At 38.0% G+C, this 26,883-nt stretch overlaps 1 protein-coding gene across 1 annotated transcript in view; it reads right to left on the bottom strand.

The window, feature by feature from the left end:
* The window catches only part of LOC122793778 (trypsin-3-like), a 242,734-nt gene extending 232,853 nt beyond the window's left edge, over positions 1-9,881 (bottom strand). Inside the window, exon 1 of the mRNA XM_044061968.1 lies at positions 9,727-9,881. Coding sequence (XP_043917903.1) covers positions 9,727-9,775 — 49 coding nt within the window. The 5' untranslated portion in view covers positions 9,776-9,881. The remainder of the gene's footprint in view (positions 1-9,726) is intronic.
* Between the last annotated feature and the right edge of the window lie 17,002 nt (positions 9,882-26,883).

The raw sequence follows: 26,883 nt of genomic DNA, 5'->3' as shown, positions 1-26,883 counted from the left end.
ATAGCATACACTGTCATAGCAACCACCTTTAACTGGATTACAGCTTATCCACAGATAGATACAGTCCAGATCATTGACCAAAGAATTCATGACTGACATTATCATGGGGAAGCAGAAGTAGTTGGTTTGTAGGTAATTACTAGACTATCTGCCTTTGGAGGCCATTTTAAGCATAGCTAATTTCCTAAACAGGAGAATCAAACCCTGTACTTTCTGTCAACACTATTCCATCCCCAACCCTTGTTCTCTTCATAGTAACAATAGTAACATAGACATTACATCAAAGAGTTTTGCTGTGTGAAAAATGTACACTGTATACAACAGATAATCCAGAAACAGAGCCTTAAAAAACACCCTAATCCAGTGATCAGTGACAATTTAATACCTGAAATCACCCTATCCAAGTGACCCTAGTGTTAAGAAGCAAACCATTTTCAAGAATAACTCCTGAAAGCACACAGTAAGTAAATACATGCTCCAGTATGAACTTAAGGTTGAATGTCACTGACAGATCAAGGAGGATGGTAGCAAATTAGTTCTTCTAATTTTCTAATTTCTAGCCATCAGGAGATCATTCATAACCCTTATGTTGGGAAGTTCAGTACTATTTTGCATTGAAAATCCAGACTGAAACAAATAAACAGATCTCAGATAGCATGACCTTGAAATGAAAATAGAGCAAATACCACATTTATTAGAACCCTGCTAATAAACTGAGAGTTTGACACAGGGTGGTAACTGTCAACATTGTTCGGATTCAAGACTGATGTTTTAGGCAATCCTCCTTTGGTAGTGATGGAAAAAAAAAACAGACTCAAGGGGGCTGTCACAGAGATCCAATAGATAAAACAACCTAAGGCATCCAGACAAGCTATCATTATCTAGACTGGAGAAAGGACTAATCCATATGCAGTCTGGTGCAAGCCTGAAAGACAGGAGATGAGCTTTGAGTAAATGGTGTAAATGAACTTCATTCTAGTATTAGGAGACAGCAACACCATCCAGGTAAATGCCAAGCCCCAGAATTAAATCAGGGAGTATGACCATTCTAATGGAAGTAAGCTCATACGCACACATGGATAATGGAATGAATGAATGAATAACTAAAATGCAAAATAAGAATCACATTCTCCACCTAATAAGTTTTCTGAATAGCAGAATAAGCTAGGCTGCACAGCTTATCAACCTCTTGGAGGACAACTACCAACTGAGACTGAAAATGGTCAGAATTGATCAGTGATCTAACTAGTAAACAAATTAAATGACTGTAGAAGTGAAGTGAATGAATGAATAAATGAATGAATGAATAAAATAAATTAACAACAGCAGAAAAATTGAACTAATTAATACATAGATTTGCAATAGTAGATATCTTTCCTGGCTTGTGCTTAGCATAATGGTCATCCACTCCATGCTTATCCTCCAAAAAGTGTCATAATTTGTTATTAAGCCTTTATCTCTCCTTCTTAAGGCACAAAACTCATTATCAAATCAAGGCTCATGTTCCACTAGATGGACAGAATATGCACACATTGGTGCAAAAGGATTTGGGGGGCATTATGTGCTTTACCATAGACAAAACAAGTTTGCTTTGATTACCTAGACTCTATTAGAAGCTTTTGTAGAACAGGATTATTCCATGACAATTTCCAAATTCCTGTACTGCATTACTGCAAGAGCTGGGGGCAGCAGCAGGGCCATCTCAGCTGTAATCAAACCTGGTCTACATCAGTTTGTCGAACTCTAGTTACAGCGAATTGCTGTTAATCGAATCAAAATCACAGAACAGCCATTCATCGAGCGTTTACATCAGTGAACCTTTTTACTAGGGAAGGAAATGACTTGGCCAACAGACCAATCAACACACACACACTCACACACACACACACACACACACACACACACACACACACACACACACACACACACACACACACACACACACACACACCACAGTTCATCAAACCTACCAAAGTGGGGGGCTATGCCTCCCCACTTATATATACCAACTCTGAGATTGCACTACAGTGGGGAAAAGGACAAATTTCTGTATGCTGTTCAAGTGATTTCTTTCCCTGGGAAAAACATTCGCTAATGTGAAAGTTTGATGAATGTCTGTTTGGTGATTTTGGTTTGATGAACAGCCATTCACTGTAATTAGACTTTGATGAAATAATATAGACCCAATTAAAGCACATAATGAACAGACTAAGAGATCAGCTCTACCATTCCTTGGGTGAGATGTAAAACTGAAGTTGCCTTTGCTTGAGTTCGTAGTAGCTCAGGTAGATGTAAAAGATCTCATGGCACCTATCAAATTAGGTAGGGGAAGAGTCCCAAAGCCCTGGTCATATTTCTTTTATTAGTTTAAATACCACCTCATCTGTCCTCCAAAAAGCGGTCATTAGCCTAGTGGGACTAAAGCAGTCAACAAAGAATAAATAAATAAAAATAAATAAGGTACTTTATTCCATGGAACTGGGACCAAATAGACAAAAGAACATGTGCCCTCCACTCTGGCCTACCTAAACCATTTTCACATGGTTTGTCTTATTGTCTCCCCCACCCGCATTCATTCATTCATTTGACACATATTAGTTGGCAAGACTGCTCTGTGATAACTATGGAGGAAGCAACTGCTTTAAGTTGGGAGTCTTGGAGTTCTAGATGCTCTGATATGCATTTTACATTTTTAATAACCTTTTCATTCAATGATGGCCAGAGCAAAAATCATGATTAAAGAAAGAAATTCATCTTGCTCTTCAACTTTGGTTATTTTTTTTTCCTGAATCCTTTTAACACACCCTAAATAACTGCAGTGGAAATAACTGCATTAAGCTGGGAGTCTGGAGACTGCAAGGCCCCCAGAAGCCATGGAGGTTCTAGATACTCTGAGGTGCATTTTACGTTTTTTTTAAAACAACCATTCCAACCAATGATTGCTCAAACATAAATCATGATTAAGGAAAGTTGCTCTTCAACTTTTTTTTCCCCATATCCTTTCAACACACTCTGACTGACCAAGACTACTGTAAGAACTAAAGTAAGGTGGGGATCTAGGCACCACTAGGCAATCTGACACCATGAGATTACAGATGCTCATAGGTACTTTTCAGAGCTTTAGTCCAACCTTTTGATCCAATGATGACATGAACAAAATCATACATAAGGAAAGAAATTCAAACTTTATTTATTTCAAGGAAGAAATGTGTTGTATCCAAGATTTGATGCTCAAAATCGAACAAATAAGAATGCATGATAAATAGAGAAGACAAATGCTTGTGATGATACATAAATCATATCCTGAAATAATGCCTGCCTCCTTACCCCACCTGAAAAAAGGTAGTTGCTTTTTGCATATCCACATTTGGTGTTAAACTGGGATGAAAATTAAGGGGCAAATGGCCACATTTGCCTTCATACATATATAAACATAATGGTTCTTTACCCACTCCCCCCAGAAAAGCCACATGTATATGCATATGATGTTTGAATGTGAGGAAAATGAAAAAAAAGCATAACTACAGTAATGCTTCCAACTTGTTACTTGTAGACAGTACACTGCTCCTGCAGAAGATTAGTGACTCTCTATTGCACCACTCTATAGTTTGTGAGGAAAGTTAAAGAAATAATAACCTCACTGTCCCTAGCCCAACACAAAATAGTGACCTCTGTAGTTTGGGAAGAAATTTAAATAAATAATGAGATCATCCCCATACAAGCTACAACGCCTAAACTGGGCAAATGACAAGATTGTTAATTGCTTTCATCCACACAAATCACACCAAGTAGTTAGCCAAATCTATGTACAGTTCAGATGTTGGATTGTGATAAGAGGATGTCCATATAATGCATTTCACCTTTATTCCAAATAGTTGTCACACATTAAAATGTTCCAAGTTGTTTCACACAAATCACACTAGTCTTGCAAAGTCAGAATAATAAGCAAAGAACAGCAGGCAGCTAGACATTTTCCAGCACAGGCAACACAGCAATTATACCGACTCTGTGCATATCAGGTGTCTAGTTAAGTAGTCCATCTTACTTCTCACAAATGCTCACTAGTTCTGCAAAGCCAGATAGCGACTACTTAAAACTGAGTCAAGTAGAGCCAACACTGCAGTGTTATTACTTGCCAAGCCTTTGATTGAAGGAGATGATGATTTAACTGAGGAAGCAAAACTGTTCTATCAGTTTCAGTGGCATACTACAAATAATAACAGCATAGAGAACATCCCTGGTTAGCATACCAATGATCATATATGTTGTAATAGTGCTAGGATTCATTCCTTTAGGGGCAGAAAACTATGATATAATTCAACAAATAGCCCGATCAGCAAGCCACAAAGCACTACCAGAAATAATGGTAAACCTAAGACATGTTTGTTTGTTTGTATCAATTTGGTGGGACTAATTGTTTACCTAAGGTAAACTTGGTCAATGAGCTTAATGACAATATAGTGATGAATGTTTCAGGTCGTTCATTTTCTTCTGCAGTTTTTGTTGTTTTATGCTTGGCGGTGAAATTTATTCCTAAACTTTACCAAATGAAAATTGACAATTTTAGACTGTGTAAAAAACTCAGTTGATACAGTATTGGACTAATAAGACTCATAGTCTGAATGTCACAACACACTGATTCCTGTGAAATGGACTCCAGTAATTTACAATTTTAAACATGTTATTCTGATGAAGGAGATGACTTATTGACAAATGTTTCTAGCCTGTTAAATACTGAAGTTATTCAAACTGAGTAGATTTATACCTACCTTTAATAACGATAGAATAGTAAGGATGAGGTATTGCTCTATGGATTCCATATCATGGGGTAAAGTGAATGGGCAGTGACACCCAGCTTGTAATAGGCCTGGGTCTGCAGTGTGGAGGCTGGAGGCTTCACTTCATCTTCCAGGTTTACTCGACTCTCCTTCCTCTCCTGGACTTAGTTAGACTCATGGCCAGGCCTGCTGACGATACTGAGGCAGTTGGTGCAGCATCATACTTCCGCCAAACAATGTTTTTCTATTTACTCCCTAACTTCACTTCCCCAGAGTGCATCCAAAGACATCTAAAGATGGACATGCAGTGAGGACATGAAGACATATCACCCTAACTCTGCAGTAACTCAGACAGTAGCCCACCTTTTATGACAGTGCTTCCCTGCACATCCCCAGCCTATGCAAGTGTCAATTATGAGGTGCTGCTAAGTGTCCCAAGTGATGGACATTCCCACTTTTCCCTGCCATTATCTCAGACATTCAAGCCACTAATCAAACCTGGGTCACCCAGGGCTTAGTAAGGGTTTGTCCCTCTACACCATGACAATTTGTATAGAAAAGTCATCACTTTTTTACTATCAACGGCTTTGTTTATGTTCTTCAGCATTACCTTACCCCATGTGACTACCATATCACGTTGATTTGCTTGCCTGATTTTGTTCATCTGACATGAGTGCACCTGGGCTTTTTTCTTTTATTATTTGTAATATTTAATTCCTCCTCTATGTAATCTTTCCCTGAATTTTGTTTCTTAGGTGTGTTACTTTGTATTTCATGACATTGAATGTTAGTAATAGCACTTAATTATTTCTCATCTGTGTTATATATAATTGTAAGTTATTGTTCTGTGGGCAGTTTACCCAGCTTTGTCAAGCTCCAGTTTAACATTTTAACTCCATATTGTGATTGTCCACTATAGATCTTTGTGACAGTTACAGAACCTTTCATCAAGCTGTGGTCCAATCAATCACTGAAAACTGAGGCATAAATATGACAATAATAATAATAATAATAATAATAATAATAATAATAATAAAAAACAGCCTTTAGTGAACCACACCCTTCTGCACCCTCTTTTATAAGATGTGAATCTCCAAAGCACCTCAGTCTCAGATGACATTTGTGGAATTGAACAAAGCAGTCCGTTGCCAGACAGAGACTCCCAGAACTGGTAAATAATGGTTGTAAATTCCTTGTAGTCCCACTGCTGAACTCTGTGGTACTGCAGCAGTGGCCCGTGTTCATGAACATACTCTCTATTCACAATGATATTTGTCAGACAATGTATTACTTTTTTCCTGAGTTTTTTTCCTCACATTTTGTCACTCTGACAGCCATCCCACTGAATCAAACCCAGGTTGCCTGGGTCATAGCCAGGGCTTTATCCTTCAGTTAATATGTTACTTAGGGGAGCAATATGGTATCCAACTCAAGGCTAGCTAATTTATTTATTAATTTGTTGTTTCTTAATGTGTCAGATACCTTTGTAAAGAATAAATAAATCACTCCTTGTTGTACTAGTTTTAACTACCAACTCAAAGAGACAATAACTCATCTGAATATTCCTACTGTGACTATACTGTATCTGCTTATGGCCACAGCTGTCCATAGGCATCCAACAATATTTTCTTCTCAGTATGATTTAGTCTAGTTCCCTGATATTAGCACACATCTAACAGACACACAGTTATGTGGCTTTGTCATACGTGCTGTTCTTCTATTGAAGAGGAAGTACCTATTTCCGGACTTGTGAAAAGAGTAGTAAGTGTACAGGGATGATAGCCACGACCATGACCCAGAGGCCCTGAGACTGATTAGTGGCACTGGAACTGGAGGAGACAGGTAGGGGGATAGAAGTGGGGGGGGGGTTCAGTACATTGCAGTGTGATACCGGACATAGAGAGGGGTGTATGGTGTGCAGTGCTAGTGACCAGGAATGAGCTTGACTCTGCAAACAGCAGGGGAATGAAAAGTATTCTAAAGACGTAGTAAGTATCATTTCTAGGTCCCTGTTACTGCTTTCAAAATTCTTGTTTGTATTGTATTCTGTTAGGTGTCACTGTTTTATTTCATTTAAGCTCTACGTCTTCTGTTAGGGTCTTTTTCTACACACAGCCAACATCCAACACCTATCCCACTTCCATTCAGAGTGCTTTTGGTAGGCTTAAATGCCTTATTATTGTCTTTTCTGATGTGACTCATACTAAACAAGACATATATATATATATATATATATATATATATATATATCTATATATATATATATATATATATATATATATATATATATATATATATATATATATATATATATATATATATATATATGGTTCTACCTGACTTAGTCGACAGCATAGAACACCGACAACGGAATCCCGAGCTCCAGAAGATCGACAATGAAGAAGACCGACGCGAATCGCGAGTGCCAGAACATCGACAATGCAGAAGACCGACATGATGGATGACAACACCGACGCCGAGGATGCCGACATGGGAAAAGGCTGTGTGAGTATGCGGTAGTGACGGACGTTAGGGTGCGAGTCAGGTAAGTGTGGATATTGACGGTCTGTGGGGATAGGGGTGGGTTAAGTGAGTTAGGGTTAGGGAGCGGGTTAGGTAAGTGTGCGGTAGGGATAGACTTTGGGATAGGGGCGGATTAAGTGAGTTAGGGTTAGGGAGCGGGTTAAGTACGTGTGCGATAGTGACGGACCTTAGGGTTAGGGTTGTCGATAGTTGTGTATGTAAGGTTTAGTGTGGGTTTGTAAGGATTTTGGTGTGCTTGTGTTGTGTGTGTGGTTTGTGGAATGGGGATGTGTTTTGTTTTGATTGTTGTTATTGTGGTGTGTGCAGTGTATGGGGTTTCGTGTTTGTGTACCGTCGGTTATTTCGTTGTCGGGTATGTGAGGTTTCGTGTTAATGCACTGTCGATTATGTGGTGTCGGTGATGTCGTTGTCGGTGTTGTGTGGTTTCGACTATGTCAGGTAGAACCATATATATAGATATATATATATATATATATATATATATATATATATATATTAATTCAACACGTTTGCATTTTCAGAATAATAAGTGATTTACAGAACAATATGGGAATCTAATGTAGGCAACATATTAAGTTTGCAAGTTTAACAGAAATAGCCTAAAATGATTTTAAGTGAATATTGTCAGACACAGACAATGTGAACAGTAATACCAATGCAAAAAATGAATCACTTAATTAAAATGCATGCAATTGTAGTATTAATTTGCTGAATGATAGTGTCAGTGCCAAATAATGCCCTTCTCCACATCCAGCTCTACTTCGCATTTTGTAAAGTTGTTACAGACATGATTCTAACTTTTAAATATAAAACATAACAGACAGATATGTAAAGTCATGTCCCCTGGTACCCCTTTAGGTCCTTTGTATTCACACACTGACCACTATTTGCACATATGCTAGCACTGCAGCTGCTAACAACTGGAGCATACTTATAAAAAAGGCCAGTCAGGTATACTAGCACATAAAAACTAATGACCATCTCCAATGGAGAAGAAACTGACTCGTTGTTATGTTTTTTTTACTTTTTTACTGCACACAGGAAGACTTCAGGTATATGCATCAAAAATTATTTTAAAACTGGTTCTCTACAGGATACAAGACCTCAATGATCTTGACAGTGAAGGAATTCCCATTTTCTTTCTTGTATGCCTTGTTAAATGAGACAATGTATTCAATTGTACCCCTGTGGTTTAAGTGTCAGAAATGTGATACACCTGAATACGGATTATGTCAAACCTCAGGTGATTTCAGTTTTGATTGTAATCTATTATGTCTTTGGCCTATGAATGATTAAGCAAGACCCATGCCAAACAAAGCTTCATGAGGTTGTTCTTCTTCTAAAGAAACACACCTGAGCAAAACTATCATGGAATGAAAAACATCTAGGAGATTAATTAATTAATATGTAATTCCACATAGACACGTTCAAAGCACATAGTCAGAAAGGCAGGCAAGCACACACACACACACACCCACACACACACACACACACACACACACACACACACACACACACACACACACACACACACACACACACACACACACACACACACACACACACACACACACACACACACACGCACACACGCACACACGCACACACACACACACACACACACACACACACACACACACTCATGGACACACATACACATGAACACACACACACAGATGCGCACACATGGACACACAAACACACACATGCACACAAATGTGCGCACACACACACGCACACACACACACACACACACACACACATAAACACTCATACTAGTATTGCAAATGAATAATATTTTCTACAGACATGCATGTGCATACACACACACACACACACATGCACACACACACACACACACATGTGCGAGCATGTGTTTGCATGTGTGCGCGCATGCGTACACACACATACACACACACACACACACACACACACACACACATATGCATGCACTCAATAATATTGCAAATTAGTATTTTATACACTGATGAATGCACATATGCACACACACAAACACACACACACACACACACACACACACACACACACCACCACCACCACACCACACTAATATTACAAATGTATAATATTTAGGACTGAAAATACTATTGTGAAATTAAGTTCTCATGAAGATCTATAGGATGTTGGGAAGAACTTCTTCCCATAAATATGACTGCTAAGTACTGGGAATATAGTGGGAGTTACCATTCCTCTACATAACATTTAATAAAATATTGCAGTAAATTAAATATAGTAATACAACATAATGTATACAGAGCCTGTGCATACATGACACCTCATATGAAAACCACAGAATAATATATTTTCAAAATTAAACAAAACAACAATAGAATTAGTTAATACATTTAAATACTGCTGATAGTAAAGTTATAAGTGCACTTACCAGACAGTAAAGACTGTAATAGCAGTAATAACTGAAATATGTAAGACATTGTCCCCAGTAAGAAAGTTCTTAAAAGTATCTGTCCAATGCAGGCCTGCAGAGAGGTACTTGAGACTTGGAGAGATGACTTCTCAAGCAGGACACCAGTTAGCTTTTACTGCCTAGTTTCCAAGGTCCATTTACAGTTTCCAGGGTGATGTAAGCCTGTGAGCAAACTAGTATGCTACATTATTCATTGGGATATCAAGGTACTCTACCTGCTGAAATTAGACTGTCACATGTGCCTTGTCAAAGTCTGTAGCAAGGACACCAGGAACAAGTCACAGCTCAGCATTGTCAACTCTTACTAAACACTTCTCAGCTTTCTGTCTACAGCAAAGCAACTGCAGCAGTTTAGAAAGAATGGTCATCTCACATGAGGTAAAATATGATTTCCCTGTAAAAATGTGCCATTTAGTTTAGGGGACAGAGGTATAGAGGTGCGAGGGTGGCTTCTGTTCTGGTAAAGCAGTACAATATCTGTTGATCAGTGGTGTGGACCCTGTCTAGTACATCTGGTTCTAAAATGATTTTCTTTGGTTGAAATAAAAGTTCCATTCTGATTGAGTCATGTTTACATTTTCTGTCTTTTCTAAGACTTTCTACTCTGTTGGGTGTTAAAGAGATCTTTCTCCTTCTGATATTGGAACCAATATTTCATGACTGTGTCAAAACAATCAGAAACTGGTTCTGGACAGAGTGAGAATTGAACAACTACTTGAAGAGTTTATTTTTTTGGGAGAGGTATTGCTGCAGTGACACTTCCACTTTGTACCTCATATTTTTCCCACATTAAATGTGGTTGTACTTCAGCGAAACGAGGCAAATAAATAAAATGCAGCTTCAGAGAAGGTATAAAGAAAAATGAATTGAGAGAGACAGACTGTGTAGTGGAAACAACAGAACAAAATGTGTCTTGACAGAAATCTCATGATGAAAGTTTTCTTCTTTCACTTTAATTGATCTTGGCTGTACTTAGGCTAAATATCAGACTACAGATGCTAAATGCAATGTTTTAACTGTGATAGTTTTGGAGGATTGTGTGAAAGATGCTATAATAGGCCATATTAAAACAATAATAATATCAAAACAATTTCAAATGAAATATATTTTAACTCTTACACTAAATGTGAGCATGTGAAGAAGGCCAGTCTTACAAAAGTTATTTTCTGCCATTTTAAAAATAGAAATAGGGAGATATTGTGGAACAACCAAGGGAAATTAAAGATTTAAAATAAATTTTAAGATAATATTATTTTCAGAAGATACAGGGTGAAGAATACTTAGTAAGGAAAGTTGTTAGACACAACTGAATATGCACAACAGTTTTAGTGACACAAAAGCAATATGAGGCTATATGTTTTTTTCTTTACATACTTGTGATTTATACTGCGTAAAATTGCCTTATAAAAAGTATTGTTTCCTCTGTACAATTATTAGCAATAAAAATGGCAAGTCTGAAACAGAGACAAAAATGAAGGTGTGTGTGTGTGTGTGTGTGTGTGTGTGTGTGTGTGTGTGTGTGTGTGTGTGTATGTGTGTGTGTGTGTGTGTAGGGAGATCTGAAGGATAACCTACGCAGTTCCACATAAATCTTTAAAAAGCTTTTCCTTTCCTCTATACTTACAGGCACATTAAATTTACAAACCATATTTTGAGTTCTACATCTACATGAGATAAAAACAGAGACAAAGAGGTAGGTTTATGCTTGTGCAGATGACTGATGGCAGGAGGAATGCTTATTTTTTTAATTCTTTTTTTATCAGTCATCCTTTTCTGCATGGCTTTATTTTTCTGGTTGTTTCTCCTGCACCAGCCTTATATATTGCTTCTTTATTAAATTCCCTAGCTTATTAGCTTCCTATTCCTAATGCTGCATCTCTCGGGTACTTTCTCCATAGATTACAGGCATGGAAATGTCCTACTTTTAACCCTTAGCAGACAGGGAAGCCATAGGGAAAGGTACCTTTATGGGCCAACTGCAAAATGATTTCCCTGTTGTAGCATTAGCTTAAAAAAGCATTAGCTTAAAAAACAGTACTTTACACCATCCAACAAAATATATTAAGCCATCTCGTTAATTCTAAGAACAGAAAGTCACAGTTCAGTTCTCTAAAGAAAAAAAAAACAGTCTAGCAAAGAGATGATCTATTTAGGCATGCTTCTGTTTAGGCTATTAAAACCAATATCTTTCTTGCCAATTCATAATAGGAGAAAGAATATACAGTCTCAGATCACAGTCTGATTATGCACCCTGTATCCATACCACCTTCTCAAACAAAAATACAGTAACTGCATTTTCTCCTTTCTAAGATCCAAACTCTGGGAAGCCATTTCCCCATAAGACATTCAAACTGTCTCCCAAAATATAGGGGAAAGTCTCAAACAATGCTTACTAAAAGAAGAAAACTGTCACTGTTTTAATAACACTGGAATAACTTAAATACCTCTAAAGTTCAAACATTATCAACCAAAGCCTTAGTGGCAACATAATTATACATCTGATCCCAAACAATACGTTCATATCACACCTCATTCCTTTCTTCCACTCAGTTACTCCCTCTTAACTTCAGAATAGCATTTCAGTAGCAAAGTCAGTACAACCCTCTCTTATTGTTAATATCAAAAGTGTTCAGGTGGCCAATGACATTAGACATATCAATGATTCAAGGTAATGCCATAAGTGCAGGGTTCAAATCTAGATATTTTACCCCTGGAATCCCACCTGTGTCCCTGCTGGACAGGGGAAACAGATGCTGACTTTGAGGGAACATGGGTAAAATTCTTGGCTAGGCTTATAAGGGCCTTCGGGCCAATAGCCTAGTATCATCCTATGAACCTATGAACCTAAATGATTTGCACATTTCTTATTGCTTAATTTTCAAATAGAATATCCTGGCTTTTGTAGTCCACTTATTAAGCATTGTTATGTACCCAGTTACAGTTCTGAATTTTTTTATTTTCTTTATCTTGTTTGAATTGTTTAGTGTCATATTTTAAATGATAGAACTCTCATTTTCTTTCATTTGTACACCGACGTTGAGCCTAAAATAGATCCCTCTGGTTCAATGCTCTGTCTCAGTCAATAAATAAATGAATGAATAAATAAATAAATACATAAACTCACAAAGGTCCATTACGTATGGAAGATGTGCAGTATGTCACTTTGCAGTCAAACCTGTGCTGACAGCTGTGAACTTAGAGAGCTGAGTTGTGAATGTGCTATAGATACTGCAAGCTACAGGTTATGATGCAGTAACAGTTGATTACTTAGATGCTGAAGACATCAAGTAGCCAAGAAGTCAGTCACTAGGCTCTGAAAATGACAGCAAAACATCCAAGTAGAGTGGATTATAAGAAGTAAATCTGAGTAGATGTAGCACCGATCCAGGCAACCCAGCAGCTGGGCTTAGTATAGCTCAAAGGCACAGACAGGATTTTGACACTATATACTACATACAAAAAGTAGATCCTTCCCCTCCCAATTGTAGTCCTCTTACCTCATCTAGTATATACCTTTCTAATGCAGAAAAAAAATCCAGAAATGACAGGTGTAAAAAATATCTAGTCAGGTGTCATTCAGAAAACAAATATCTCTTTCAACAAGATCTACATCTTAATGAAAACCATGGTGAGGTAAGCACATTAGGGCTTTCAGATTTAAATTCTAGCACATCTAGTTATTCAAAATAAATAAATAAATGATTCCAAAAAAGTATATGCCATGGAACAGAATGTGTATACTTGTCTACTTCCCTGGTGTAACTAATAATTTTAAATGTTTGTTGCTTAGTAGTTAGTGCAGAGGATTAAAGCTATGAGCTGTCAACACAACACTACCTGTAATACAGGGTTTGATTCCCTTAGCCTTCACTTGCCTACTATGTGACCTTAAGCTAATCACTTAATCAGACTCATTTGAGGCAATTGGGAATGTGGGATAGGCTCCTTAATGGTCACCTGGAGTGCATGCCTAGTAACTGCATATGAATCTATAGCAAGGTGTTGAGCTAAGAAGAATGTCGGTGTTTGAGGACCGATATATTTTTATGTTCAATTTATTAAAATTCATCTAAATGGACAAAATTTTAATGCATATAGTTAATGTACAGTGAGACTAGGAAAATTATTTGCTGCTTACCATTTATGTATTTATTTACTTTACTTTTATTAATCAGGAGAATAGATTGGGCTCTGATCCCTTTGCAGCCACTACCTGCATCACAGGATAAAAATAGAAACAGATACACCAAGGGTAAATATTAATTTGTACCAGGCAGGCATCTGAGTGCATTTGGTCTAACAGCTCTGCTATGCCTTTGATAGTTATGGCTTTGAAATAAAATGGAAGTATGTCTGAGGTAATAGTTGTAGGTGTTGTGCTTGTGTTTTGAGAGTTAAGTTCTGGCTTGAAAATGTGATGAATTATGTACCCTGATTTAGTTTTGATGAAGCCTTTGTGTAGTGGATGTTTGGGTAGGGAATGGCCTATAATGTTATTCTCAAAGTTCCAAAATGTCATTTGATTGTATTTAATTGGTGAATTGTAATAGAGTGCTAAACATATTGCATACCTGAAAGGACAGGTAACGCACTTCCTTCAGCAATAGTTAACCTGCTACCTTCCTGGCAGGTGAGACACCTGTTTGACTGCTAAAGTCTGAGTGGAGGAAGGGTCATAAGCTCTTGGGCTGGAACAGGTCAGTGATGCTCTGAAGTTACAGGTAGAGTGATGCATTCAGTTATCTGTTAATCTGCTGATGCTCACTGGCAGATGGGCACTACTTTGTCTGTCAAAGTTCAAATGGAGGGACGGCTACAAGCTCTTGTGCTGGAACGCTTTAGTGATCCTCTTTATCAGGAAACAAGTATAAATAGAGTGAGTAATTTTAACAGATGAGACTATACATTGCTAGAGGAACTTGGGAGGGGAGAACAGTCAAGTTGCTGAGTTTGTTAGAGCAGAGGAAATGGGGGAACCTTAGGGAGTAGAAGAAGCATTACTTCAGTGAGTAAAGCAAAGACAAAATCTATAGTAATATTTAGATATATTTAAACGGAGCAATGTTCTTTCAATGTGTAGAACCATAGGCAAAAGACATTGCAAAAAGTAGAATTGGAGTAGAGAATTAAGTCTGAAAGGAGAAGACATAATAGAAGAGGGAATTTTAGAAAGAGAATGGACTCAACATTGACTTAGCTCTCTACTCTAGCCATTCAGCCATGTACATAAGTATAAACACTAGCTTAGCTGCGAGAAAGTCATGTGATGTGTAAACAATACCTTTCTGATTCTTATGATTTACATTAGTATCATCATTGCAGAATAGTTAACAGTTAAGGTAATGGTATATTAAATAACTAAGCATACTTTTGCACCCCTAGTGCAAAATGTTGGTGAAGTGAACAGAGGGGATGAGGAAGTGATGGGTAGGTATGGTGTTAAGGAGAGGAATGCAGAAGGTCAGATGATTGTGGATTTTGCGAAAAGGATGGACATGGCTGTGGTGAATACGTATTTTAAGAAGAGGGAAGAGCATAGGGTGATGTACAAGAGTGGAGGAAGATGCACACAGGTGGATTATATCCTTTGTAGGAGGGCCAGTCTGAAGGAGATTGGAGACTGTAAAGTGGTGGCAGGGGAAAGTGTAGTTAAACAGCATAGAATGGTGGTCTGTAGGATGACGTTGGTGATCAAGAAGAGGCGGAGGAGTGTGAAAGCAGTGCCAAGGATTAAATGGTGGAAGTTAAAAAAGGGTGATTGTGAAGTGGAGTTTAGGGAAGAGTTAAGACAGGCACTGGGAGGCAGTGGAGAGTTACCGAATAGCTGGGTAACTACAGCAGAACTAGTAAGGGAGACTGCTAGAAAGGTGCTCAGTGTGGCATCTAGATAGAGGAAGGAGGACAAGGAGACCTGGTGGTGGAATGAGGAAGTACAGGAGAGTATACAGAGGAAGAGGCTGGCGAAGAAGAAGTGGGATTGTCAAAGAGATGAAGAAAGTAGACATGAGTATAAGGAGATGAGGCGCGTGGCAAAGAGAGAGGTGGCGAAAGCTAAGGATAAGGCGTATGGAGAGTTGTATGAGAGATTGGACACTAAAGAGGGAGAAAAGGACCTGTACCGATTGGCTAGACAGTGGGACAGAGCTGGGAAAGATGTGCAGTAAGTAAGGGTGATAAAGGATAGTGAGGGAAAGGTACTCACAAGAGAGGAGAGTGTGTTGAGTAGATGGAAAGAGTATTTTGAGAGGCTGATGAATGAAGAGAATGAGAGAGAGAGAAGGTTGGATGATGTGGGGATAGTGAATCAGGAAGTGAAACAGATTAGCAAGGAGGAAGTAAGGACAGCTATGAAGAGGATGAAGAATGGAAAGGCTGTTGGCCCAGATGACATACCAATGGAAGCATGGAGGTGCTTAGGAGAAATGGCAGTGGAATTTTTAACTAGATTGTTTAATGAAATTTTGGAAAGTCAGAGGATGCCTGAGGAGTGGAGAAAAAGTGTTTTGGTACCTATCTTTAAGAATAAGGGTGATGTGCAGAGCTGCAGTAACTACAGAGGGATAAAATTGATCAGTCACAGCTTGAAGTTATGGGAAAGAGTAGTAGAAGCTAGGTTAAGAAGGGAGATGATGATTAGTGATCTGCAGTATGGTTTCATGCCAGGAAAGAGCACTACAGATGCAATGTTTGCTCTGAGAGTGTTATTGGAGAAATACAGAGAAGGTCAGAAGGAGTTGCATTGTGTCTTTGTAGACTTGGAGAAAGCATATGACAGGGTGCCTAGAGAAGAGTTGTGGTACTGTATGGGGAAGTTGGGAGTGGCAGAGAAGTATGTAAGAGTGGTACAGGATATGTACGAGGGTAGTGTGACAGTGGTGAGGACTGCAGTGGGAGTGACAGATCCGTTTAAGGTGGAGGTGGGATTACATCAAGGATCAGCTCGGAGTCCTTTCTTATTTGCAGTGGTGATGGACAGGTTGACAGATGAGATCAGACAGGAGGCCCCGTGGACTATGATGTTTGCAGATGACATTGTGATATGTAGTGAGAGTAGGAATCAGGTTGAGGAGACTCTGGAGAGGTGGACATATGCTCTAGAGAGCAGAGGAATGAAGGCCAGCAGGGCTAAGACAGAATATATTTGTGTAAATGAGAGGGAGGGTAGAGGAATGGTGAGGATGCAGGGAGTAGAGTTGGTAAAGGTGGACGAGTTTAAGTACTTGGGATCAACAGTTCAGAGTAATGGTGAATGTGGAAGAGAGGTGAAGAAGAGAGTACAGGCAGGGTGGAATGGGTGGAGAAGAGTGTCAGGAGTGATTTGTGACAGACAGATACCAGTAAGAGTGAAAGGGAAGGTCTACAAGAGGGTAGTGAGACCAGCTATGTTATATGGGTTGGAGACAGTGGCATTGACAAAAAGGCAGGAGTTAGAGCTGGATGTGGCAGAGTTAAAGATGTTAAGATTTGCACTCAGTGTGACTAGGATGGATAGGATTAGGAATCAGTGTATTAGTGGGTCAGCTCATGTTGGACAGTTTGGAGGCAAAGCAAGGGAGACGAGATTGCGTTGGTTTGGACATGTGCTGAGGAGGGATGATGGGTATATTGGGAAAAAGATGCTAAGGATGAAGCTGCCAGGTAAGAGGAAAGGAAGAAGGCCTAAGATAAGGTTTATGGATGTGGTGAGAGAGGACATGCAGGCGGTTGGTGTGACAGAGCAAGATGCAGAGGATAGAAAGAAATGGAAAGAGATGATCCGCTGTGGCGACCCCTAACGGGAAAAGCCAAAAGATGATGATGATGACTTTTGCACCCCTAGTGCATTATACCAGCTGATGCAGATAAAGCTATGCATGCACGTCTAGAATGCATCTTCATCAAGAAGTCAATACCCATCTGTAGGACCTGATAACGAACATGTCTAAATATTTTACCTTTGCTCAGTTTACAAAGAAATGGACAAACTCTTATGGTTCCTTGAATGCTGCAGTAGCAGCTCATGAACTAAGACCCTGCTGGAAGTAGCACGTTATTTTCTCACAAGAGATGGACAAAACTAGAGGGCTAAAATTCTTTGGGGTATGAGCATAAAAAATGTTTATTTCTGGCAAGCAGGTACTGAGTGAGTGAGGGTAGCTCCTAGTGAGGAAGTGATATGTCCGTTTACTGGAGAAGATCAAAGCTATAATCAGAACATTTGTATTAGCAGGAGCTAATCAGTCTGTGCACATGCAGAAAAGTTGCTTAGAAGGGTTACAAGGAAAGTGAGATACCAGTCTTGTTATTCTGGGAGTTTGTGGTTAGACTTTTAAATAAATATGGAAACATGCATATAGTGTTGAGCAGCAGTAACTAAATTAACAAAACACTGATATTGGAGTGAATGCCAAGTAATCCACCCCTCAGTAAGTCAGGCTGCAAAGATTACCCCCAGGGAAAGTTGTTTTGATATGTCTGATAAGGTTTACCTTTAAAACCGCAAATTGCACATGTGCAAACTGTCATCGGTGACTTGTATGAGTGAATTTAAAACCGCTAAAATACAAAAACATCGAAAATCACTTAGTGCATTTTTTCTTTCGAACATTTTTGCTGTTTTTTAATTACACCACCGCACACATATCCCTCTGTTGTCCGATGAGCCAACAAACAGTATCAGTGAGTCCTTCAATGAAAGTGCCACAAAACAGTCCCGTGTTCATATTAAGCAATGTATAGCTGCATCATATGTATTCTGTGTCATTAATCCTCCAGAAAGTGACATGATCCACAAATAAAGAGTGACAGGATGAATACAGTCATGAGAAGGCGCAGTATTTTGCAACTAACTTCACGAATCACCTAGGAGTGAACTCAGTACGTTTTGCCAGTAGATTTGTGAATGATGCTTCCTTATCAAACAATCTCCTACGCTTTGGGGAGGAAGTCAGACATAACAAAAGCTACGTCTCAAATCATCCACATGATTTTGCTCGACTTGCACAGCTTGTAGGATATCAAGCATGTAAAGTGTTTTTTTACCTAACAAACTAGATAGCCACCTGTGCCAACCCTCAACTGCATTCTGGCTGTGATGGTAGCCCATACCACTGGTATCGTACTGATTCCAAAAGGTGCAATCAAACAAAGGAGGCACTTGTTCACTTGTATTACCTCTCATACCATAGCGCCGTGGCCTGCCATAGATGTATGTCTCCTTAAAGAAGTTACACAATGGCTCTGGCATGTCCGCTTCGATCTCATTGAACGTATTACATATGTCCCCAGGTGCAATAAACGCTAATGCAGGTATCTTCTTGCACAGCATTGCAACGGATATACTGCTTCCAAAGTGTCCTGCCAAATGTAAATGCTGAATATTTCTCCACACAATTTGGCATAGATGAAACCAACATCCCTTGGTTAATGTGTTAGGCAGATGCTTCTGAATGGAATTCACTGCAGCCCTTTCAAAATCAGTTAACACCATATTAGGCAGTAATCTAAATTAATTTTCGGTGCACAATTGCAAAATTATACTCCAAAACGTATCATAACATCTCTCACGTTTGCTAGGCAATATCCCATACACAACAGGTACCACCTTTCTGTTCACTCCACCTGTCAATGCGCAGTGTAAGGTATATACTTGTCTACATTCAGTGGTGCTGATAGGGAAGGTCCCATCCGCCATTAGTTATTCTGACTCACAAAGCATATTCAAATTATCCCTGGTAGTTATAACAATAACATTGGTTTCACCTTCAGTATCTGCACTATGTTTGATAATGAAAGAACCAGTCTTCAAAGGTAGCATGTCAGCACTCAACTCCCTGAGATTTCAGAAACCTTTGCACATACCCAATTTCTTCCTGTACCTCTGCCTCCCAATGGTTTGCTTAAGGGCACTGGTATTTGGTAACTCATTAACAACATCAGTAGAAGTACTGGCTAGGACTTCTGCAACTATTTTGCAGGGGTCCTCCACAGATTGCTCAGCATGACGTTTCAACTGTTCTTTTACTCTCATCACCTCCCCTTGTACTACATCGAGTGCATGGTAATGTGGCGTGCTTTTCATTAATCTACAGCCATTTACATCTGCTTCAGTTACGCATCTACCCTTACACCTTTCTTTATTTTTCCTTGTACAACACCATTACTGCTTGACCTGAAAGGTCTTCTCTTGGTAATACTGATACCCATCAACTAGCAACAATTCCCGTCCCTTCTGAGTCCTACTTGTGCTGTACACTGAATTCACTTTGCCTGGTGCATAGTCCTGCGAAGTTCCTTCCCCAGCCTGTAAGACATGTAATACACATTCACTACTCTATAGTACTACTCTATACAACCATATCACCTACTGCACATTATAGCAATTCCTATGCCTTACCAACATTACACGTTTCTGCCAACTGTTAGCGTGAGGCAATATGGCCAGCTGAAATTACATTTAAATGTCGCTACATATATCTTGCAAATGCACTGATAAGGATGGCACTGCAAAGCATACACATTTTTCGAACACTATCCCTGCTATATGCCGACCCACTTAAATTGCTGTCAATACAAAACTATAAGAATTGTTACTTCCATAGTCCTCTGATTGTCAGATTCAGATATTAATCCTAGACTACAAAATGCCACTGCCAACGTGCAGATCTACCGCTGCTGGGACCAGGAAATGTTTCACAGGACGCCCGAGATATGTTATGACATCTACGACATTGCTAAAGGTTGTACTCTATTTGTGCGATTGTTTAATATGTGAATGGCATGCTGTTTATGACCTTAAGTGATTCGCACATATATGAGTCACCTAAATGCTAACTTGAAAATGGTATTTCGACCTTCCATCAGTCGCCCGTGTGTGAATTCTGGTGTTAAAGGTAAATCGTCTGATAATGCTGCACAGTGGTAAGTGTCAGAGGGGTTTCTCATCCAGTTCTCACCCTGCATGAACCGCCCTTAGCCTTGTATCACTGGGTTAGAACATGAGCCCTGCAAAGCTCCTAACCATTGCTGCTGCTGTGGCATCCAGAAACAATTTCAAAAATTAAACCAGGCAGCTTGCAAAATTCCAAAAAAAGAGCACTCATTTAATTGTTGAATTGTAAGAGGGTGCTAAACATATTACATACCTGAAGGTACAGGCAGTGCACTGCCTTCTGCAATTGTTAGTGTTCATATCCTTGTTGGAAGGTGAGAGACTACCAAAGTCTGAATGGAGGAACGGCCCCAAGCTCTTGAGGTGGAACAGTTTAGTGATCCCCTGAATGTCACTGCGACAGCTCATGAAATCAGTGCGAACTGGAAGGTTGTCATAAGCATTTCAGAAGGCTGTTCCTTTTGTATGTATTTTTATCTGAGGCACTGTCATAAGTATGGTTCATAATTATAGACTGCATCAAACATTATGTATTATTTTTAAAACTGAAAACACAAGTCCATACTGGATAACACATTCTGCCGCACACTATACCAACTGTGCATAATGACTTACATACAAATGTTATACTAAGATGCAAGTCTTTGTAATCCTAAATACTAAACTTATTTAAAGGAAAACTCCACCTTAGAACTAAAAAAAAAAAATCTGTTTTTTTTTCACTCTTTGTTTCCTGAGCTATTTTAACACCTCAAAATCATTTTGACTGCTTCATATAGAATTTTAATGTTTTCTGCAAAATGGTTGCCAATGGGGCTTGACATATCAATGTGATCTTGTTTTTCTTCAAGCCTTTCTCCATTCCTCTCAACTTTACAGATTTTCACAGATATGTCCAGATTTTTGCCTCATATTTTTGGTCTGTTCCTTATAAAATTTGTGTTTTTTCAGGCAAATGACTGAGGATTGAAATCACTAAATAATGCCACACGCTTGAGTTTCAGACTTCATATCCTTCAGAAAATGCATACTAACACAACTTCTGCTATTCTAGTAATTTTTTAAGTTTATAACAGCAATATTTAAAATCTGTCCCTATTTTTGGCCTTTGTCTCCCCAGTATTTCAGGCTTTGTCCAGATTTCTTGTGCTAAGAGTTTTAGAGGTATGCCTTTCTCTTTCCCATAATCATTTTCAGGTTTGCTTTATATGAGTCATGCTAGATATAAGGAAGTAGTAGTGTATTTCCATGCCACTGACATATAATGGGATTAGTGTCAGTCATTGCCATCTTATACACTTTCTGTAACAGGACTGCTTCTTTTATTTTTTGAATGTTCCTCATTTATGTGTGTCTCTGGGCTTGTTTTACAATATTCAAAGGAATCATACAGCTGCAACCAAAAAAGTAGCTAAATTACAGGTCTTTGTTCAAAGTATATTTCTGTAGTCAAGATGAATTGACAGTTCCCCTCCCCATATACTTTGGTATATGCATTGATACTTTATGAGAATTACAAGAAAACATATTTTTTTTACTTTTCTCTAAATGTAACAGACATCTTTGATACTAAATTCAAGTCATCTTAAAATGTAAAGTAGTATAAACAGCAAACATTTAAAGTTTAAAGCTTAGCATTTCTATACTGTGATGCTGCTTATGTAAATTTGCCAAAAGAGTTACAACTGCCTTTGAACCAGTGACTGATCTAATTGCTCTGTTTTGCCATGAAAGGCAGGGCTGCATTGGAAGTTGCTGTGAACCAGTAAAAGTTCTCCTCCTGTCTGTGAAAAAGACAAAGGAATACAAACAGTTTCACACCTCTCTGTCTTTATTACAGTAACCACTGAGCTCATGACACCAGTGGGCTAACCACCTGTATAAGATTGTTAGCAGTACCTGAATATGAATTTCTCTGTGTCTGTAGTATGTCATGCTGACACAGACAAATTCCTTTGCAAATTATGTGAAAAGTTAAGGTTAAAAAAGTGGGTGATCTATCCCTTCCTTTTATTCCAAGGCGAGGAAATGAAAGGTTTATGAAGTACAAACAGGTTTCTGGTACCATCACAATACTGGAATCATATTGTTGGAAGAAAAGCAACCTGAGAGTTGCGTTAAACTGTAGGAGAAGGTGGAGTCTTCCCTTAACCAAGCAAAGTAGCCAGTAAAATGCTGCATCTGAGGGCTATATTAAACCTACTGCTCAGATCCACTTGTAAAAAAACAACAAAAAATGTTTATCGCAGGAGAGCAATGTACAGCACAATGTCCTTAATGCTTTGAAAAGCACCTTTCACTGATATCCCATAGTGTGAAATAATAGCCAGACAACAGCAAGCAGGATAAATGCCTCACTTTATTTCATTGAATGTTAATGACATTTTTTGCATTGCTTGCATTTTTTTTTCTCTAGTTCAGTTTTAATAATGAAAGAGTTTTATCATTGTTATGCTTTTAAGTGCCTTTTGCAAGCACCCATTAGCATCTTTACCTACTTCTTAAAGCAACCCTTGTATGTTTCTACCAGCATGCTTCTTCTGTCACAGTTTGCCTTGCCAGGCTCCCTAACATTCTTGTCATCCCTGCCTTACCTGAGATTTCTATATTGATGACAAGTCAGCTGACCTTCACTTTTCCAGGTTCCCTGACTTTTCCAATTTCCATGACTTTGGCCAGGTTATAAGGTTCCTTCAGCTGGATTTTAATCACCATCCTGTGAGCTCATACCCTTGATGCTGCATGTTGCATCTCATTCACGTTATCTTACTCTTTTTCTACAATCACTTTCAACCTATTTGCAGGTATTATTACATAATCATTTTGTCTACTGAACTTTGGCAATATTCACCCATTAACCTAGCCTTCTAGGTTCACAACTGAGTTCATCTGTTTAACAGTTTGTGCCCTACACTTTCTGGCCTTATATGATATAGTTATAGCTCATCTATTCCACTTATATTGTCTTATCTTTAAGCTGGTAGTAGACTTCTCCCTATCCCTCCATTCTTAACTCTGTAATTATGGTGGCTTTCAGAAACAGCTTAGCAAATGTGGTTGTGAAAATAAAACTGCATTGTATTTATTGATGATTTGCTCTTAAATTTCACTTCATCTTCATGGCTTTGTGCTATAAATTGTATCTCAGCCAATGCCCTTTCTCGCAAAAGCTTAGCTTCTCAGAGACTGATGAAGCCATTTGGAGTAACTATCATGTACTGTGTGTTGCATATTAAAAACAAGACATTTTCAATAAAATATTTCTATGATAACAAAGGCCATGTCAGTTATCAATCAGAAACAAAATGTCTTCAACGTAATATCCACAATTGCTAAATCTTGTTGCTAGAATACAATGCATCATGACAATACAGGAAACATAATAACTCAAGATTCAATAAAGTGCTTTCTATCTCCTATGAAAATACCATACACCACTTTGAAACATTATGGTCATTACATTCAAAATTATTACATAAATGAACATAGCCTGTGTATACATAGTCCAAGGTTTTCTAAACAAATTGCAGGATTGTCTGTAATATTTGAGCATCAGTATAAAAGATAAACTCACAGCCACATGTGACCTTAAAATTGATTGGTCTTTGAGTGGTTGCCATGTCTCCTTTCTCACAGTGCAACTTTATGGTTTTGCCTCAGTTATGCAGATAACCACTTGGAGTGAAAAAGTCTGTGTTAAGACATGTATTTAATTTTACATTTGTTAACCAGGAAAGTCCGTCTAGATGGAAGTCCTTTTTCAGCGGAGGCCCGGGGAGAAAAGCTCCACATAAAAAGTCAGCTAATACAGCAAAGGTACAACTAAAATATAATAAGACAGAGTAGAACACAGTTAGATAAGCAGTTTGAGACACATGGTTGATTGAACATAATACAACATAACCTTTGTGTTTATATATACATTTAGTAAAATTTGGTCCAATATAGTATCAACATTAGCAACAAGTAAGTAAGTTCGGAGCCATACATGGACATATCCAGTTTTTGGATAGGTGATTTTTGAGTAAAGTTTTAAATTGAGGTGAGGTTGTGGTGGTTATTTCACTCAGAGGTAAAGTATTCCAGATTTTAGCTATATCTTTATCAGAGGTTTATTATTGGATTGTAAAGTTCTGGTACTGGAGTATGGCTGTAGTAGATTTTTCAGGGCAGGTGTCTTTTCTTTCTGATGAAATAATTTGTGGGCCATGGTTAGTTGGGTGTAAAGTAGGAGTTGAGGAAACTCAAGCCAGTTAAGTTGCCTGAGTGCTGTACAGTGATGAGATCTGTAGTTTGAGTTGGTTAAAAATCTAGCGATTTTATTGTAACATGTTTCAAGTTTTGCAAGGTCTGATTTCCTAAGGTTGGAGAGAATAGGTGATGTGTACAGCAGAGTTGAGATCAAGTCTGTTTGAGCTACTATGGCTTTTGTGTTGTCTGTGAGATAGTGTTTATTCCCATACAGAGTACCTAGTTTTTTGTGGACTTTTTTATTGTTTGGGATATATGGAGATCAAATCTCATGTTAGTGTCTATTTCAACACCTAACAACTTAATATTTTAGTCTGGATCTTCACATCTTTCCCATGTGGCTTCTCTGCAGCTGGTATGGTGCTTTATTTCTTCAGTTATTATCTCCTCACTTTTGCATTATGCTGTCAGATCAGATATGCAATACAGTCATGTATTCACACATCACCAGCATGTAAACTTCTCACATTGTTCAGTTTCACCTGGCCATACATTGTGTTGAATTGTTGTCTGTTTGTTTAATTCTCTCAGATTCTGCTATCGGCTATTTTTGTTAACTGATTTTTTTCAGTATACTTAACACTATGGTCATTACATGCAGATGTAGGGTGAGAACAAGAACATAACCTTGAATCATTGCATATACAAAACCTATTATAGTATGAAGAGACAAGTAATAAATAGAACCCCAAAATGAAATTACCCATTTCCCAGGCAAAATATTGAGAATCCCAGTAAATGATAAAAAATATGTTTCTGAGCAGCAACAATGATTATTTCCAAAGCACCATATATAGTATACACACACAAACACACACACACACACACACACACACACATATATATATATATATATATATATATATATATATATATATATATATATATATATAAAATCAAACATTTAAATTGTTGAACAGAAAAAAATCTGGTAAACCTGAATGAAAGTCAGCTGACTGCACATTATTGGCTTGGGTTTCTTCTGTGCAAGATCATAGAACAGCTGGTAATGGTGAATTTTCCCTTTCCCCACAGTAGTGCAATCTTGCAGAGAAAAAAGCCAGTATAGCTGATTGAAAATAAGCTTATCACATGTACCATTTTTTTTCTGGTCAAGAGAATGAATGTTCAACCACTATATATATATATATATATATATATATATATATATATATGTGTGTGTGTGTGTGTGTGTGTGTGTGTGTGTGTGTGTGTGTGTGTGTATAATGGAGCAGTAGTGCAGTGGTGTGCATTGCATTGTTGCATCACAGCAAAGGGTTCTCCAGTTCGATTCTCAGCTGGGGTGCCTTCTGTGTGGAGTCTGCATGTCCTCCCTGCATTCATGTGGGTTCCCTCAGGGTGCTCCAATTTCCTCTCATGTTACAAAGACATGTATGTGGAGTGTTTCTCCCCAGGCCTCTGCTGAAAATTGGCTTATTCCAAGTTGGACTTTCAAAATAAACAAATGTTAAATAAAATTAATAAAAAAAAAAAATATATATATATATATATATATATATATATATAAATATATATGTGTGTGTGTGTGTGTGTGTGTGTATGTGTGAGTGTATGTATAAATATATATATATATATATATATATATATATATATAAAGATATATAATATGCATATATATTTGTAAATATGTGTGTGTGTGTGTGTGTGTGTGTGTGTGTGTGTGTGTGTGATATATATATATATATATATATATATATATATATATATATATATTTACATAGAGAGAGCGAGAGAGAGGAGTACTTGGGTTGGTTGACTGAATGAGTGTTTGACAACCATTTAGTCAATCACAGTTGGTTGACTAAGCAGATGGTCGACAGGTATGTGAGATCATACGTTTCCCAGGGTTAGGGAATATGTCATTATTCCAATTCTTTTTTTGATTTTAATATATATATATATATATATATATATATATATATATATATACATAAAAGTATATATATATATATATATATATATATATATATATA

Source organism: Protopterus annectens, chromosome 2.part0 (genome assembly GCF_019279795.1).
Source record: "Protopterus annectens isolate FY-2018-M chromosome 2.part0, PAN1.0, whole genome shotgun sequence".
Lineage (NCBI taxonomy): Eukaryota > Metazoa > Chordata > Ceratodontiformes > Protopteridae > Protopterus > Protopterus annectens.
The sequence above is the reverse complement of the archived record's forward strand: the minus strand, read 5'-3'. Positions and strand labels throughout refer to the sequence as shown.